The sequence below is a fragment of the Hippocampus bargibanti genome, linkage group LG04, assembly GCF_051943395.1.
Source record: "Hippocampus bargibanti isolate YZ-2025 linkage group LG04, ASM5194339v1, whole genome shotgun sequence".
Lineage (NCBI taxonomy): Eukaryota > Metazoa > Chordata > Actinopteri > Syngnathiformes > Syngnathidae > Hippocampus > Hippocampus bargibanti.
In genome coordinates, this window is record NC_142737.1 from 20,307,501 (window position 1) to 20,323,239 (window position 15,739).

Below are 15,739 nucleotides of genomic sequence, written 5' to 3' on the forward strand. Positions count from 1 at the left end.
TCTAATCTAATCTAATTTTATCTAAATAATTAAATTAAATTAGAAAACATAATAAAAATTTAAAAAATGAAACCATGTGAATAAAATATACTATAAAAATTGCATTAAAATACATTTGGGGACAAATAAAGCAGTCTGATTAAAATTTGCTCTTGACCAGTGCTATTTCTTTTTTATATAAATGTTTTGTGTGTATATGGATGTGTGTGTGTGTGTGTGTGTGTGTGTGTGTGTGTGTGTGTGTGTGTGTGTGTGTGTGTGTGTGTGTGTGTGTGTGTGTGCGCGTGTGTGTGTGTGTGTGTGTGTGTGTGTGTGTGTGTGTGTGTGTGTGTGTGTGTGTGTGTGTGTGTGTGTGTGTGTGTGTGTGTGTGTGTGTGTGAAAATATATATGCTACAGATTGAAAATTTTGAACTGATGATAATATCGTAGATTGTTGTTGTCAATTTGCAGTTGCATTAAATACGAAACCAAAAACAAGCAATAACACAATGAGATAAAAGAGGATAGAGGATAGTAACAAAGGGAAGGACCGCAAGACCAAAAACCCCATATCAACCCAAGGGGTCAAGTCAAAGCCAAATGCATTCACCAAATGTTCACTTTGGAATGATGTCTGGAATCTGAAAAGGGATTGTGACGTTATATTTTGTCATCCATATCTTCCATCCCAGAAAATCAGTGGGCAAAAGTGGGCTTTTTGCTTCATTTCATGTGCTTCACACTGCACTGAGGATGGCTCAGTACACAGGCAAGACAAGGACAGCTCTCTCCACCGGCACTGAGGAACTGTCCCTGATTATTAATCCTACCTGTGACTGTACATTGGCTCCGACTTGTGCCCCTTGGTAAGAATCCCCATTCAGACTCTGCATGCTCAAGTACATGTCCCCAGAGTTTGGGAGGTTAAAAGAACCCGAAGAACCTAGAGAGGGAAAATGTAAGTAGCTGAATCACATGAACGGGCTATAATAGGATTGCACATTCACACACAAGCAATGCAGACACGCACCGCACGCACACACATGTCTGAATAAATGGAACCCAACTCAAAGAGACACATACAAATATACTAGAGGAAATGCCCGTAAAGAAAGCAACTACCAGCGTGGAGGAGGAACACAAGAGAAGCATTTAAACAAACGGATGGGGAAAATATATAGAAAGACTGAAAAAGGCTTTGTATTTTCACCAACATGATGGACACAAATGAAGGGAAAATCACACGACATAAGGGACTCTACATGTGGGGGATCGCTTAAGCTCCCAATTTCTCCACATTAACTACTCCCAATCCGACAATGGCGGAAGGTATCACATGGGAAATGACAAGAACAAGGAGAAGCTTATGAAAAGACCAGTACCAGTAAACATGTTGGTTAAAAGAGTGTTTTTGCTCTCTGCAGAATCCAGCTGAAACTCCTCATCTTTCATCTGGAATCCTGGGTGCAAGAAAAAGGGACCACTTCATAAGCTTACCAAAACCTGATGCAATCCTTAACCGATCACATTCTACATTGTACTGAGTGCATTTCAATCGGCCCTTTGTCATCATAGGAAATGCAAATACTGATCGTAAGAGCATCATCTCAATGCTCCTAGATGCTATATTTACACTGAAATCATGCGCCACGTTCCATGTGACTACATAACCATGACATTTAAAATGACAGGAGCTTGACATAAAAGTCAAGAGAAAACAAATCCCATGGCAATATTCAGAATTTTTTTTTCTTTTCCCAAAATACATATATTCTCGGTTCAAGAGTCAGGAACGCTCCCTTTATGCATGAGTTTGCTTGGCACCAAGTGTCTTATTGACGGGAGACACCGTGATCCCCGAGCTGGGAGCTGAGAGCTGAGCCTGTCACTCTCGCCTGTGTGAGTGGTGCATGAGTGGAGGAGGGAGTGGTGTAGGCAGCAGGTTAAGGCCGGAGGTGTTAGGGCAAGTCTTTGTTTTCTTTTTATCTTTCACCTTCATTATGCAGGAGTGCCTACCAGAGTTCGGTGTAGTTGGGGAGTTGGCCTGGCTATTCTGCACCGCAGCGGCTGCAGCGTGTGCCGCGTTTACAGCAGTCTTGGCGGCATACAGGTTGGCCTCCTCCTGAAACTTGCCGATATTTTTCTTGTAGCGGATGCGCTTGTTGCCAAACCAGTTGGATACCTGCGTGGAAGATCATAGAGGGGAGGAGCAGAGGAGTCAGATGTCAAACAGCCACAGCAGTGTGCGCTGAGCAGTGTGACTCTTTCAAGATGTCATGTTTGGGTCCATCAAGTACCCAATTCCCAGCCCCTGTGGCAATGTCCACTGGGTACACAAGCTAATTAAGCCGTAATAAGGAGCCACTTGTGTCTTCTCATGGATGGGAGCCTGGCATGCTCTCAGCTCTGTCTCATGACAAAACCCAAACACAAGGGGCCCCTGCTGCTTCGACTTGTCCGTTTTTGCGTGGTGGGTGTTGAGGATACACCCCTCCCCTCAGTGATATACACAGACGAGTGAGTGATGGGGGAAAACAAAAAAACATTGTTTAAAAATGAGCAAATGCATGTCGCTACCGACAGTCATTTTCACAACTTTTGAAATGTCATTATCCATAAGACTATTTCCCGTGAAGAAAAGAAAATGTTATAAAATAGAAAATCTTTTGAAAAAGGTGAACTACTTTGCCTTGGCTCACAAAGAATATTTGTCAAAAGGTCACCAATCCTTTTGAAAAAATAGAGCTATTTCTTAGGACTAACAGTAGCACTTGTGATACTAAATTTGCTCAGATGTTCTTCCATTGAAGATTCAGCATGAACAAATTACCACTTAATGTATGTAAAATCATTGATCGAATTCATGTTTTCACAAGATATTGAAAAACAATAACAACACTGATCAACAATGATTAAACAAGATAAGAAACAGATACAGTACAGGCTAAGTGAACTGAGGTTGCTTCTCATTATGAAATACAGATTGTATACCAGCCTGAGCATATTATCATGAGTTAGGTACAGTGGGGCCTCTGTTTATGAACACCTTGCCTTACGAAATATTCGGTTTACGAATGTTAAATGTATGAAAATTAAACCTTGGATTAAGCACTACTTTTCGGGATACACATGGAGCGCCGCCCCACCACGGCTGGGGAAGTAATCTTCGGCGGAAGAACATCAAAGCATACGACCGACCAGCGCCCTAGCCGGCCTACCTTTCTACACCCCCTTTCTCTGAATGCACGCGTCAATCTTCTTCAAGGATTCATAACAGATATTTTTCCTGTTATAGGACGGAAAAAGACCCCACCACAGGCTTGTGTTCAGCCGAAGAAGACACAAAACCAAATTACAGTCGAGGAGAAGAAAAAGATCATTGAAAAACACAAACGAGGTGTGCGTTTTTCTGATTTAGCGGTTCATGTTGTCCACCATTGCTACCATACTTCGCAACAAAGCTTTGGCCTGGCTTCATTTACTCGATGCTTTCACGTGACTAATGACACCGAACTTGTCAGTGCAAATTGACAGCTGGGGCGGGGCCGTCGCTCCCGACCTCCGCCAGCTGTTGTCAATCCCCTAATCACCGACACTAGGACATTTAAACGGCTCACTATCACCTCACCAGTGATTACGACGCCTCGCACCTGGACTTGCCAGCACAAGAGTATGCTTCGCCCGAGGTGATTGTTAGCCGCGATCACGTAAGTTTGTTGCTTTCCAGGATCGCGAGCTTTTGCACCCCGTGTGCCATTTTATTTTGCCTAGTTTGATAGGCTGGACGGATTGCCCCCGCCCGCCTTCTTTTGTCGCGTTATTCCGGGTCGGTGGAATCATCGGACTCGCACCTTTTGTTGTAATAAAATCTCTGCCAGCACCTACGGGACTCGAAGTGGATGCAGATGACATCGAGGAGCTTGTTGCTGACCATAATGAGGTCCTCAACACAGAGGATTTGATTTGCCTTCAAGAGGACAAGCAGAAGCAAGCAATTCTGGAGTTGTCATCTGAGGGCGAGGTGGAAGAGATGGCTGCAGCATCAAGTGAGAGCATCAAGGAATGTTGGTTAAGTGGAATGATGTGCAGGCTTTTATTGAATAGCTCCACCCAGAAAAGACTGTGGCTATGAGAATCATCAACATGATGAATGATAATGTGATGCCTCAGTTTTGTAAGACCTTACAAGTCAGAAAGCAACAGGTGTCAATTAAGATCCATCAACGACCATCACAAATGTAAATAAAGTGACTTTATTATACAGTGCAGAGTATTTCTTTCATTACAATACAATAGCACATTTATTATACATAGAATAAGGTATATTGTGTGTAGTCTTAAGGCTTATTTAGTTGAAAATTATATTTTATGGAGACCTGGGAACAGATTATTTTCATTTTAATGGTTTCCAATGAGAAATATGTTTTTGGGATGCACACTTTTCGCCTTACACACTCTGGGATCCAATTAAGTTTGTAAGCCAAGGACCCACTGTAATACCTCTATATATTTTTTTCAAATCACTTCTCTATATGTCATTATTTTAATAACAGAACAACAAAGACTGAATGCGTAGCGGGCATAGAATACGGTGAGTCTAATACGACATCAGGGCCCTATTTTCGTGCCTCATGCACTTCTCGGCAAAAGCAGAGTTGAACTATACCAATTTATGGAGGTTTGGTCCTCTTGGAATTTTGTTAGAATTGTACACCACATTGTAAGCTCTCAGTCGTACAGGAGTGGTCCATCGATGAAAAGGTTTCTTTAGCCGTCATCTGTACTTCTTTGAAGGTGTCGGGTGTTTTGCTTCTTATCCAAGAAACTTCATCAGCAAACTAAAGTCTTACTGGAAAGAACCAAACTTAAACCGGGCCACATCTGCCAATTTTTGGAAATATGCCTTAATACTACGTATTTTCAATTTAGGGAGAAATTTTACAAACAAATCCATGGTTGTGCTATGGGCTCACCAGTTTCACCCGTAGTGGCTAATCTGTACATGGAAGAGATGGAGAAACAGGCTCTGACATCCTTCCCGGGGACAAAACCTAGACACTGGTTAAGATATGTGGACCATACTTTTGTCATAATTAAAAAAAAAAAAAAACAAATTCAATCCTTCACAGATCACCTCAAATCGGTAGATATCAACATTTAATTTTCTCGTGAGGACATTAAAGAGAACCAACTAGCCTTTTTGGATTGTAAAGTAATTATAAAAGAGGACAGAGCGCTAAAAACAGAAGTCTTTAGGAAGGCTACGCACACTGACCAATACTTACTTTTCGATTCTAACCACCCTTTACAACACAAACTAGGAGTTATCAGAACCCTCCAGCATAAGGCTAAACGGATCCCAACAAGTGTCAAAGGTAGAGAAAATGACTCTAAACATATCAGGAGAGCACTCACTAACTGTGGGTACCCTCAGTGGTCATTTAACAAATGTCAGAAAGAAAGAATAGGGAATGAAACAAAAATTCTGAAGATACAAAAAGGAGAGGAGTAGCAGTACCTTACATTGCAGGAGTTTCTGAAAAATTACAGAGTCCTTTGGCAACAAAAATTCTTACTTATTTCAAACCGATAAACACCTTAAGGCAAAAATTAGTGCATCCGAAAGGTAGGCTGCCAAATGAAAAACAAAGTAATGTAGTTTATTCAATACATTGTAAGAATGAAAATTGTAAAGAGCAGTACATTGGGGAGACTAAACAAATTCTCAAAAAAAGACTTTAACAACATCGCAGGGATAATACTAGTGGGCCTCAATCGGCAGTACATATGCACCTAAAAGCTAGCAACCACTCATTTGACGACAATGAGGTTAAAATCTTAGCGAGAGAACAGATGGTTTGAAAGGAGAGGAAAAGAAGCGATTTTCATAAAACAGCTAAATCCTTCTTTAAACCGATATGGTGGGTTGAGGTTCAATTTGGATCGTTCGTACAACAGCCTACTTAGGCAAAATAGGATTAGGAATACTGATGAGGTGATACCGGTGGTAGTGGGGCATTCAGGCCAGTCGTTAGTCAGGACAATAGGAACAATCAGTGGAGTGGCAGGGAGTAGTCCTCTGCTCCCCCCAACCTGATAGCAGCAGGGACCTATAATAGCAGACTCCGGCACAGTAGGGATATATATATATATATATATATATATATATATATATATATATATATATGAAGTTTCTTGGATAAGAAGCGAAACGTCCGACATCTTCAAAGAAGTACAGATGACGGCTGAAGAAACCTTTTCACCGTTAGAATTGTACAGGTAGAATTCACCTTCTTGTGGTCAATCCTTGTAGCATCCCTCATTTGCATCACATTTAACAACATTCTAAAATACGCCCGAGTAAGACCTATTTGATACTGCAGAAACAGTAGTAAACTCAATGGAGTGCCGACATGACTGATAAATTGCAAGATTTCTACTCGCGGATGCACAGCATCCGCGAGTAGAAATGCGGAATGGGCTATTAGAGATCACTTTGCACCCCTGCATCAGATGTCTCTGCACGCTAGTTGTGATGGAGATGCTATATAAACATTTTAACGAAAAAATTATGATAGTTTGTTAAATAAACTGATTCCTACAACGATTCAAACGAATTGTGCCATGCTGATGTCATATTTTTGAATAAAATGTCCACCACACACTTTTGTGGAGCGAGAAACACGTGGAGCGCAGAGTTACACCTGCATTTTGTCAGTCTAAAAGGCCACCTTTTGTAAACAAATTTGCATAGCCCCTGCGGGCACGGCAGCACCACCCAATGAGGTGGAGCTTGCCTACCGAATTTACAAACATACTGAACTAAACCATTGCTGCGGTACAAAAATAACAATGCATTTTTTCACCAAGCACAAAGTATTTTCTGTGACAAAATTGAAGGATGGGTGTGAGGGAGGCAACGATGTGCGCTGGAACACCAGAAAGGCCCAATAAGGGCCCACTGCACTTGGGATGACAATGTACACTCGGCATGAAAAGGTATGGCCTTTTTTTGCACCAGGCACATGGCCAAAATAGGTCTCTCTGTTTGTGCATTAAAAACAGATCATTCTGGAGAGAATGAATTTGGCGGAAAAAGTCATATGTGAAGGTATAAGCATTAGCCTGGTAAGCAGAGTGGGTAAAAAGTTGTATGAATCTTTTGAGTAGATGCTGGCTCTGTGATGAGAGGCAGAATAATGATGAGATGATGCATGCTTTTAATGGTTCTATAAATTAGTGTGTCTCATTGCTGTGCTGCTGTCCCCCCACCCCACTCCATCTACTCTATCCCACTGGCCTTCCAACCTGCAGTTGGACCATCCAAAGAGCAGCTGCCCCTAATGACGCTTTATTTAATTTCCACCCATGTGCTTAAATTTTAATATCCCCAGCAGCCAGCCAATGTTGTGGCATAAAAAGTGACTGGATTTGCAGGACAACAGATCATTTCTATCCTGCACGTCTCTGCACTCTAAATCTTTAATATCTAAGCAATTAAAATTAATGACCATTCAGGCGAGGCCCACTGTCGGCAGCAGGGTTTCCTTGACATCAATTGTTTGATGGCTTTACCTAGAGGTTAAACTAACAAGCAAGGTTTAATTGGAAGCAATGAAAGCCCTGGCTATCATCCTTTTTACTTAACCTGCAGAGAGTGGATTGGAATGATGTAATCCTCACCATTTTTTAACAGCCCACATACTGGACATCACATTTTTTTAATTATTACTCTTGATATTTTTTTTTAATATGCATCAGTTTAATAAATGAACACAATCAATTAATCGACTTTAATTCGTACCACACGTTAACCACCACGCCAAGAATTGAAGCAAATAACTCAGCATGCCAGTCGAATGTGATTAGTATTTACAGATCAAATCTAATCCGTTTCTGTGTTGCGCCCAGCCTTTGTGATAACAATATGAGTCAACCACTATATTTAATATAAGGTTGAAGGAGCACATAGTGAGGAAAACTCCTTAATGTCACATATTTTCTTTATCTGCCAAATGAACACCGACCGGCATTAGCGGTTCAACCGGTCAGCCTCCTATCGAGCACTGCAAGGTGTGGATCACAACCTAATCTATAGAACAAATTATCTTCCATCTTGGAGAAGGCCATGCATTCAGGTGACTGCTAAGTAAGGGCAGAGCCGAAGTGCCTGACACCAGCAACCTTGAAGCCAGTGATTGTGTAATAAGCATGTGGATTGTTTGCAATAATTCAATAAAGTTTCTCTGCATTTTGAGAGGCTGAGAAGCTCTAATATTCTTATCATCAATAATCTTCCCTATAAATGAAAATACATGATCATGTATTTGACTGCAGTTTGGACAATCCTAAATTTTCAATTGAATGAAACTATTGTTTTGTTATGCAAGGCCCATACGTGAATGAGCATACATTTTTGTTTCGCTCAGTGCACTGATCTGGCGCACTGGGTGTGGCTCAAGGAGAGAAAGAAAATTCAGATTATATATCACATGGCTAAGGACTAGCTACAGACCTTGAAACAAACATGCATTGTGGTAAAGAAAACATGAATAAATGTCAATGATGCAGGGTGTTTCCTCAGCAGTGATGGATTTAGCAAAGTTCCCAACTGATATTGGCATACTGCTCTCGATGCATGGTTTTTACTTGAACTGTTTCAATAATCAACAAAGCCCACAATGAGAATTCAGGATTTTGACAAATTACTTAACTAAGCCCACAGATTCGCCACCGCAATTCGATTGCGAGCGTGTCACGCTGTGGCACAGTGAGGGATAACACACTTAGGGTGCGTGAGGCATTCGGGTGAGCCTCACGTTTTGTTACTCACTTAAAATGAGCTAAAGCATTAAAAATAAGTCAATAGCAATGTCTGCTGTGGCCTGTTTGTCAAGGAGTGGGCCGCTAATGGGGCCTGCGATGACTTGAAGTGAATTTTTAAAGGCACTCTAATTCTTGCAAGGACTGATTTGTTCTCATGGGGACGAGTACAGTGGCCTGCTGAGCAAGGCACTCTGAAAACTAAGCTAAGTTCCACTGGAGCCCGTTTCTTTCAGTCTTGCAGCGTGATTGTGCATTCGCCAGAGGGGTAAAGAGAACAAAACACATCCTGCTGTTGCTAAACAACAAACAAACATCAGCAAATGCAAAACAGCATGTGACACATACTGTGGTCTATACACACAAAATATGATGAGAAAATTAGTGTGCTAAAAATATGAGCTGACCAAAATAGTCAATGGAACGGTGCAATTTGAAGGTGGGATGTGAATTGGACCATTTTAAGAAGTCAGTCATATCTTATTGTTTAAATTCAGAGTAACATTAGCAATGATCTTGTTGTGTGAGGGGTAGGGGGTCTGTGCAGTGAAGTGGCTATTACATACATAAACAAAAGAAGTAACAAAGAAATGAAAACAGTGGATCAGGAGAAGTTATGACATACCTGAGATACTGTGATGGTGCTTCCCACCCCCTGAAGGCAAAAAAGAATGGGCTTTTACAGTATCTGACTCTTCATGACTACACTCAATATACCCCTTAATACTCCCCTCCCCACACAGAACAAAACACTGCAGATGAATTGTTATGTTATAGATTCATGTCTCCCTGATATTGTGCCTCATGAGGACGAGCATAGATACAATGTAACGCGTTTGTGTTTAGCATCTAGATCGTAGTATGCAGGAAATAACAGGGGAGTGCGCACAATAATAAATTAGATGTGTGTATGGGGGACGAGGGGGAGGGAGTCGTGAAAGATATTGCCTTAAGGTTTACACCCTACAAGGAGGCTATTGTGATCTAGCCGTTAAGTTGAAGCAGATAGCAGCATTAGGAGAGTCTTAAAAACAACATTTTACTGTGTTGTAAACCACAGAACATTTTTTTTTTCTCAAAAATTGAAGATTTCTTCCCAGTTTCTGACCTGAGTGAGTGACAGGTAAGAAAGAGAGTGCATGTGGTGGATGGGAATGAGTGTCGAGGGGGAGTTGGATGGCAGGGGACAGGGCGTTGGGGCAGTTAAGAAAGGACAGCAAAGTGCTTTGATTGAGGCCAAAATGATGGTCCTCCCCTCCCTGCGGCCCTGCTCAGACTGCCTTGACTTAAGCATCATTAGGCAGTCACAATGTCAAGGTAAGCTGAGGACGCTGTGCCTTGCTGGTGTAACCCATGGCAAGAGCTTCCTCTAGGCTTCCCACCTTCCCCACCCTGATTAGCCACCAGCTACTGTTGGATGTGCGCTACCCACCTGGGAAACTGTGATGCTGCACTTCTTGGCCAGCTCTTCTTTCGCCTCCTCGCTTGGGTAAGGGTTGCTGAGGTGTGAGTAGAAGTACTCGTTCAAAATTTCTGTCGCCTGCTTGCTGAAGTTTCTCCTTTTCCGCCTGAATGGGGTGCAAAACGAGAGAAAGGCCGGGGGTGCCTATTAGTGCGACCAGCATTAACTCATCCATTTGGATCACACAAATTGCATAATCAATTTAGCACATAAATGGTGAAAATGATGAGGAATGGGCTTGGGGAGCCCCAAGGAGCAGGAAGCTGTACTCTGTCCTGCAGGAAGTCTCGTTGAGACAAACAAGACCAGGGTCTAGCCAACACATTGACGAGCAGACACACAAACGAATGCACAAGCAACCTCAAAACACGAAGAATGTTTAATTTGCTTTGGTGGTCTCCTATTTCCAGTCCAAGCGTGTAATGCGCAGAGTTTAGTGCCGTGGATGGGTGGGCATCGTGATGGAGCGCAAAGCCCAGTCGGAGTGCATCTCGGTACATTATAGAAATCACGGCATGCACAGTTGAGCATTGTTCCTTAAGTGCCACAGCCCCAGGGATCTCCAGCAGAAACAAGCAAACTCTAACTAGATCTGGGTCCGCGTCCCTCCCAAGGGCACTACTTATCACATTCTTGAGCATTTGCTTATTTGTTGCCGTGTTTACTGCGCATAGCACGGGCAGCGGCCAGCAAATGTGCTTTCGCTTGGCTTGTTTGGCCTAAACTTGTGTTGAGCCTCGCAGAATTGCACATTTCCACACTAGATGTTTGCATTACACATGACCTGACCCTCAATTCACTTTGTTCTCAGGTGGGAGGGGATAATCATCTGGAAAAGTCATCATGCATGGCGAATAGACATTACAGACATGCATGTCTCATACTGCAACCTGTTTTGACCACAAAAGCAAACACACAAACAATGATTTTTAATAAAAGTAAGTTGCAAGACATGACAGAAAGGTTTGTTGCAAACGTAAATAAATAAATTAAAACAATGAAAAAAAAAATCATGATACGTTCAGTCAATTTTTTAATTGTTTAACTTTTGCTTTTGCATGTGCCTAAGTAAAAACTCAATAAAGAACTTTTTTTTCACACAATTAAAATACCAATTATATTTGGGAGGTATACCAGCATTTCTTTCAGGAGATTTAGTTTCAGCTATAATGTTTTTTTTGCACACAAATCTCAAATTTGTTTTGGCGTGTGCCACTGCAACCAAAGAGAGCATGAACAAATAATGGAGCTTTTTTCCTGAACAGTAGTTCAGTTAAAAAGTAATAATAGTTCTCAACTTTTGGATTTTTTTTTCTTTTTATGGCTTGGCTCATCTGGGTCAAAGCAAAGCAATAAGCTTGTGAATAACATGTACTGACCTGGCATCAAGGAATCTGGAACGCAGGATCATGACAGCTTCGCAGGTGCTCTGTTTCAGTTGCATTTGGATGGAGCTGAATTTACGGTGGATGATTCCCACCATGCGCTCAATCTCTTTGGGCGAAATGGGCCGCGTACGAGACTGTTCCCGCAGCAGGTTCATCACGTGGGTGGTGAATTCGTTACACGCCTGTACAAACAAAGACAAAAGAAACCAGTCCGTTTTGTTAATATCACACTGATAAGCGCTATGGAACTCTAAAAAGTTGATTGTTCCGCGACAACACTATTCACATATCAGAAATTAGTCACTTTGAAATAATAGGTGATGTCATGTATGACTATGAATGCCAATTTGCAATTTGGCTTAGGTCTAATGCAGAGTGAATTTCAACAGCTTTCCATTAAATCAGTAATGCATACATATTTAATCAGAATGACCCATTTATGTTGTGCCCACTTTAGCTCATTACACAGAGTAAAAGTATTTACATTTAGATAATTAAAACGTGGTACACCCCTACGAATGGTGAATGCCCTGAAACCCCACCTCCGTTCACCGGGAGTAAATTAAGTTAAATTTACTCTCTGGCTAAATGAAGCATTGATGCTGCCGCCCCAAGTTGTGGTTGTTTTTTTATTCCTTCTTTTTTTTTCTCCGAACCCAGAGGTTGGCAAGACATGGCTCCCAAGCCGCATGCACCTCTTTATTGCCACCCAGTAGCTCCCTGCTCATTTAAAAAAAACCTAATAAATAAAAATAAAAAAATGCCTCAACCCCACCCATAATCTGACACAAAAAGTCTTAATCATTGCAACAAATCGCATGTTGTTGTATTCTTAATTCTTAACATTTCACAAGAAAATAATATGATTAAGGAAGCAACCAAACACCTAATGTGCTGAGGTCGTTCTGTTGCTGATGTCAGCAGGCTAAAGTGTCAAGCATACACATTTTGAACCTGAATGCATGTGGGCCTGAAGTAAAAAAATTCAAATCTGAAAATAAATCCACAATTATTACTATAATATATATATATATATATATATATATATATATATATATATATATATATATATATATATATATATATATATATATGAACGGGGAGGGGCAGGAGTGTATACAGAGCAAGAGGTTAGCAAAGAAGAAGTGGGACACTGAGAGGACGGACGAGAGTAGACAGCAGTACAAGGAGATGCAGCGCGCGGTTAAAGTAAAGGTGGCAAAGGCCAAACAAGAGGCCTATGATGACTTGTATGCTCGGCTGGACAGCAAGGAACGCGAGACTGATCTTTACAGGCTGGCGAGACAGAGAGACAAAGATGGTAAGGACCTGCAGCAGGTTCGGGTGATTAAGAATCAGAATCAGAATCAGAATACCTTTATTCGTCCCGCAATGGGGAAATTTGCAGGGAAATTAAGGATAGAGATGGCAATGTATTAATAGGTGCCAGTAGTGTGATGGCAAGATGGAAAGAGTACTTTGAAGAATTGATGAACGAGGAAAATGAGAAGGAACAAAGAGTAGAACACGTGACTGTTGTGGACCAAGACGTAGTAAGCATTAGCAAGGATGAAGTGAGGAGGGCCCTGAAGAGGATGAAGGGGGGAAAGGCATTTGGGCCTGATGATTTACCGATCAATCGAGGTATGGAAGTGTCTTGGAGAGGTGGCGGTGGTGTTGCTGACTGGGTTATTCAACAAGATCTTAGATGGCGAACAGATGCCAGAAGAATGGAGACGAAGTGCACTCGTGCCCATTTTTAAGAACACAGGGATGTGCAGAGTTGTACTAGTTACAGAGGAATAAAGTTGATGAGCCATACAATGAAACTCTGGGAAAGAGTAGTTGAAGCTAGACTAAGAGCAGAAGTGAACATTTGTGAGCAGCAGTATGGCTTCATGCCAAAAAAGAGTACGACAGATGCAGAGTTTGCTTTAAGAATGCTGATAGAGAAGTACAGAGAAGGTCAGAAGGAATTGCATTGTGTCTTTGGAGATCTGGAGAAAGCGTATGACAGGGTGCCGAGAGAAGAGCTGTGGCATTGCATGAGGAAGTCTGGAGTGACGGAAAAGTATGTCAGAGCGGTGCAAGACATGTATCATGACTGTAAGACAGTTGTGAGGTGTGCTGTCGGTATGACTGAGGAATTCAAGGTGGAGGTGGGACTCCACCAGGGGTCAGCTCTGAGCCCCTTCTTGTTTGCTATGGTGATGGACAGGCTGACAGACGTTGTTAGAAGAATCTCCTTGGACCATGATGTTTGCAGATGACATTGTGATCTGTACCGAGAACAGGGAACAGGTGGTGGAGAAACTAGAGATGTGGAGATATGCCCTGGAAAGGAGAGGAATGAAGATCAGTCGCAGCAAGACGGAATATATGTGTGTGAATGAGGTTCATCACGGTTTTATATATATATATATATATATATATATATATATATATATATATATATATATATATATATATATATATAAGGGTGGCCGGGACAGGAAGCCCCGTCCCCCGCTGTCAACTCGCACGAGATTTGAACGTGTGAGCACCCCTCAGACAGAAGAGCTCCCCGAAGTTTTTATGGAAAGGAACTCTCCTTCCAAACAATAAATTTCCTTCCTCCGTCCACCTGCCGCCCTTCACCTGCTGTCATTTCTCTAATCACGGACACGGGGCATTTATACGGTTCGCGATCACCTCGCCAATGGCGGATGATTGACTCACCTCGCCACCGTACCTGGACACTTCCTTCGATGCGCGAGTGTATCCGGTCCGAGGAATTTTCCCTGCGTCTTGTACATTTATTTCATCTTCCGGGTTTGCGTAATTTTGCACCCTCGTGTGCCATTTGCTTTTTGGTGTAGTAAGCGGGTCGGATCACCCCCTGCCTTCTTACTCGCTGTGTTTTCTTTTATTTGTGAATAAACATCCTGCTTGGTTAGTACGTCTCTGCCGCCTGCTTTGGGATCCCAATCATTCCACTACGTTCCGACGAGTCAGCTGCCGTCACTCTCGCTCGGAACGTGACAGCTACGGATGACTCGGCTACAGGATGTTCTTTTCTCTTAAAATATCTCTCCAATGACACTTGCTCTCACTCCCACAGCCACATCACTAGATTTCACAGCCTCCTTATTCTTTAATATCGTACTGATCGTAGATTTCGCCATGCTGTATTCCCTAGCCAGATCAGACACTCGCACAACTCCTTCATATTTTGCGATTATTTCTTTCTTAAATGCAATAGTTGTGTGCACTACTTTTCTTTTTTCATATATATATATATATATATATATATATATCGGATGGATTGGATTGGATATGCCTTTATTAGTCTCACAGTGGAGAAATTTACATTTCACAGCAGCAAAGTGATGAAAGCAATGTATATATATATATATATATATATATATATATACTGTAAAAACAATGCTTTCTCTCTTTATCTCCCCCATATATATATATATATACAGTAAAGTCTCGTTATATCGATATTCAAGGGAGTCCGAAAAAATATCGATATAACCGGGACTATCGATATATCCGACCCTGTTTGCATGTAATTTTCTCCATGCGTGCATAGAAATAGCATCGATATAACCGGGACTATCGATATATCCGATATCGATATAACGAGACTTTACTGTATATACATTGCCAACATTTGCAATATTGAATACTACTTTAAAGCCGATACTCTGGGAGACAACTGGACAGCATCCAAATCCAGATCCTGTCTCAACACCTGAAGTGAACTGTGAAGAAATCAAGACAGCTCCTGGCTTTGTCCAACCTTTCCGCATTGCCGCATTGAGACGGGCATGCAGTGGTTACTTGTGGTTAAAGGTTTTTCCTTTTCAAGCTCCTTCAAACATACCTTCACGAGACTTGCTTTGTCCATCTTCAAATATTTCTCAGTTGGATTTATTTCACAATTCAACTCATTTAATGTAGTTGTTCAAGACTTTAAAGGTTTAGAAAACAGAACAGACTTTGCTATCATTTCTTTCCCCAAACTGTAGAGTCTATGTAGAGTAAATGTATTAATCAGGTTTTATCGCAAGAAAGAGAGGAGAGAGGCAGAGAGAGCGA

General features: G+C 41.7%; 1 protein-coding gene across 1 annotated transcript in view; it reads right to left on the reverse strand.

Annotated features, from left to right (window-relative positions):
* pbx3b (pre-B-cell leukemia homeobox 3b) overlaps nt 1-15,739 on the reverse strand; it is a 78,499-nt gene that overhangs the window by 4,829 nt on the left and 57,931 nt on the right. The window contains exons 4-9 of the mRNA XM_088994623.1: nt 11,645-11,835; nt 10,236-10,371; nt 9,429-9,458; nt 1,997-2,162; nt 1,363-1,440; nt 811-923 (exon numbers count right to left, since the gene is read on the reverse strand). Coding sequence (XP_088850749.1) covers nt 811-923; nt 1,363-1,440; nt 1,997-2,162; nt 9,429-9,458; nt 10,236-10,371; nt 11,645-11,835 — 714 coding nt within the window. The remainder of the gene's footprint in view (nt 1-810; nt 924-1,362; nt 1,441-1,996; nt 2,163-9,428; nt 9,459-10,235; nt 10,372-11,644; nt 11,836-15,739) is intronic.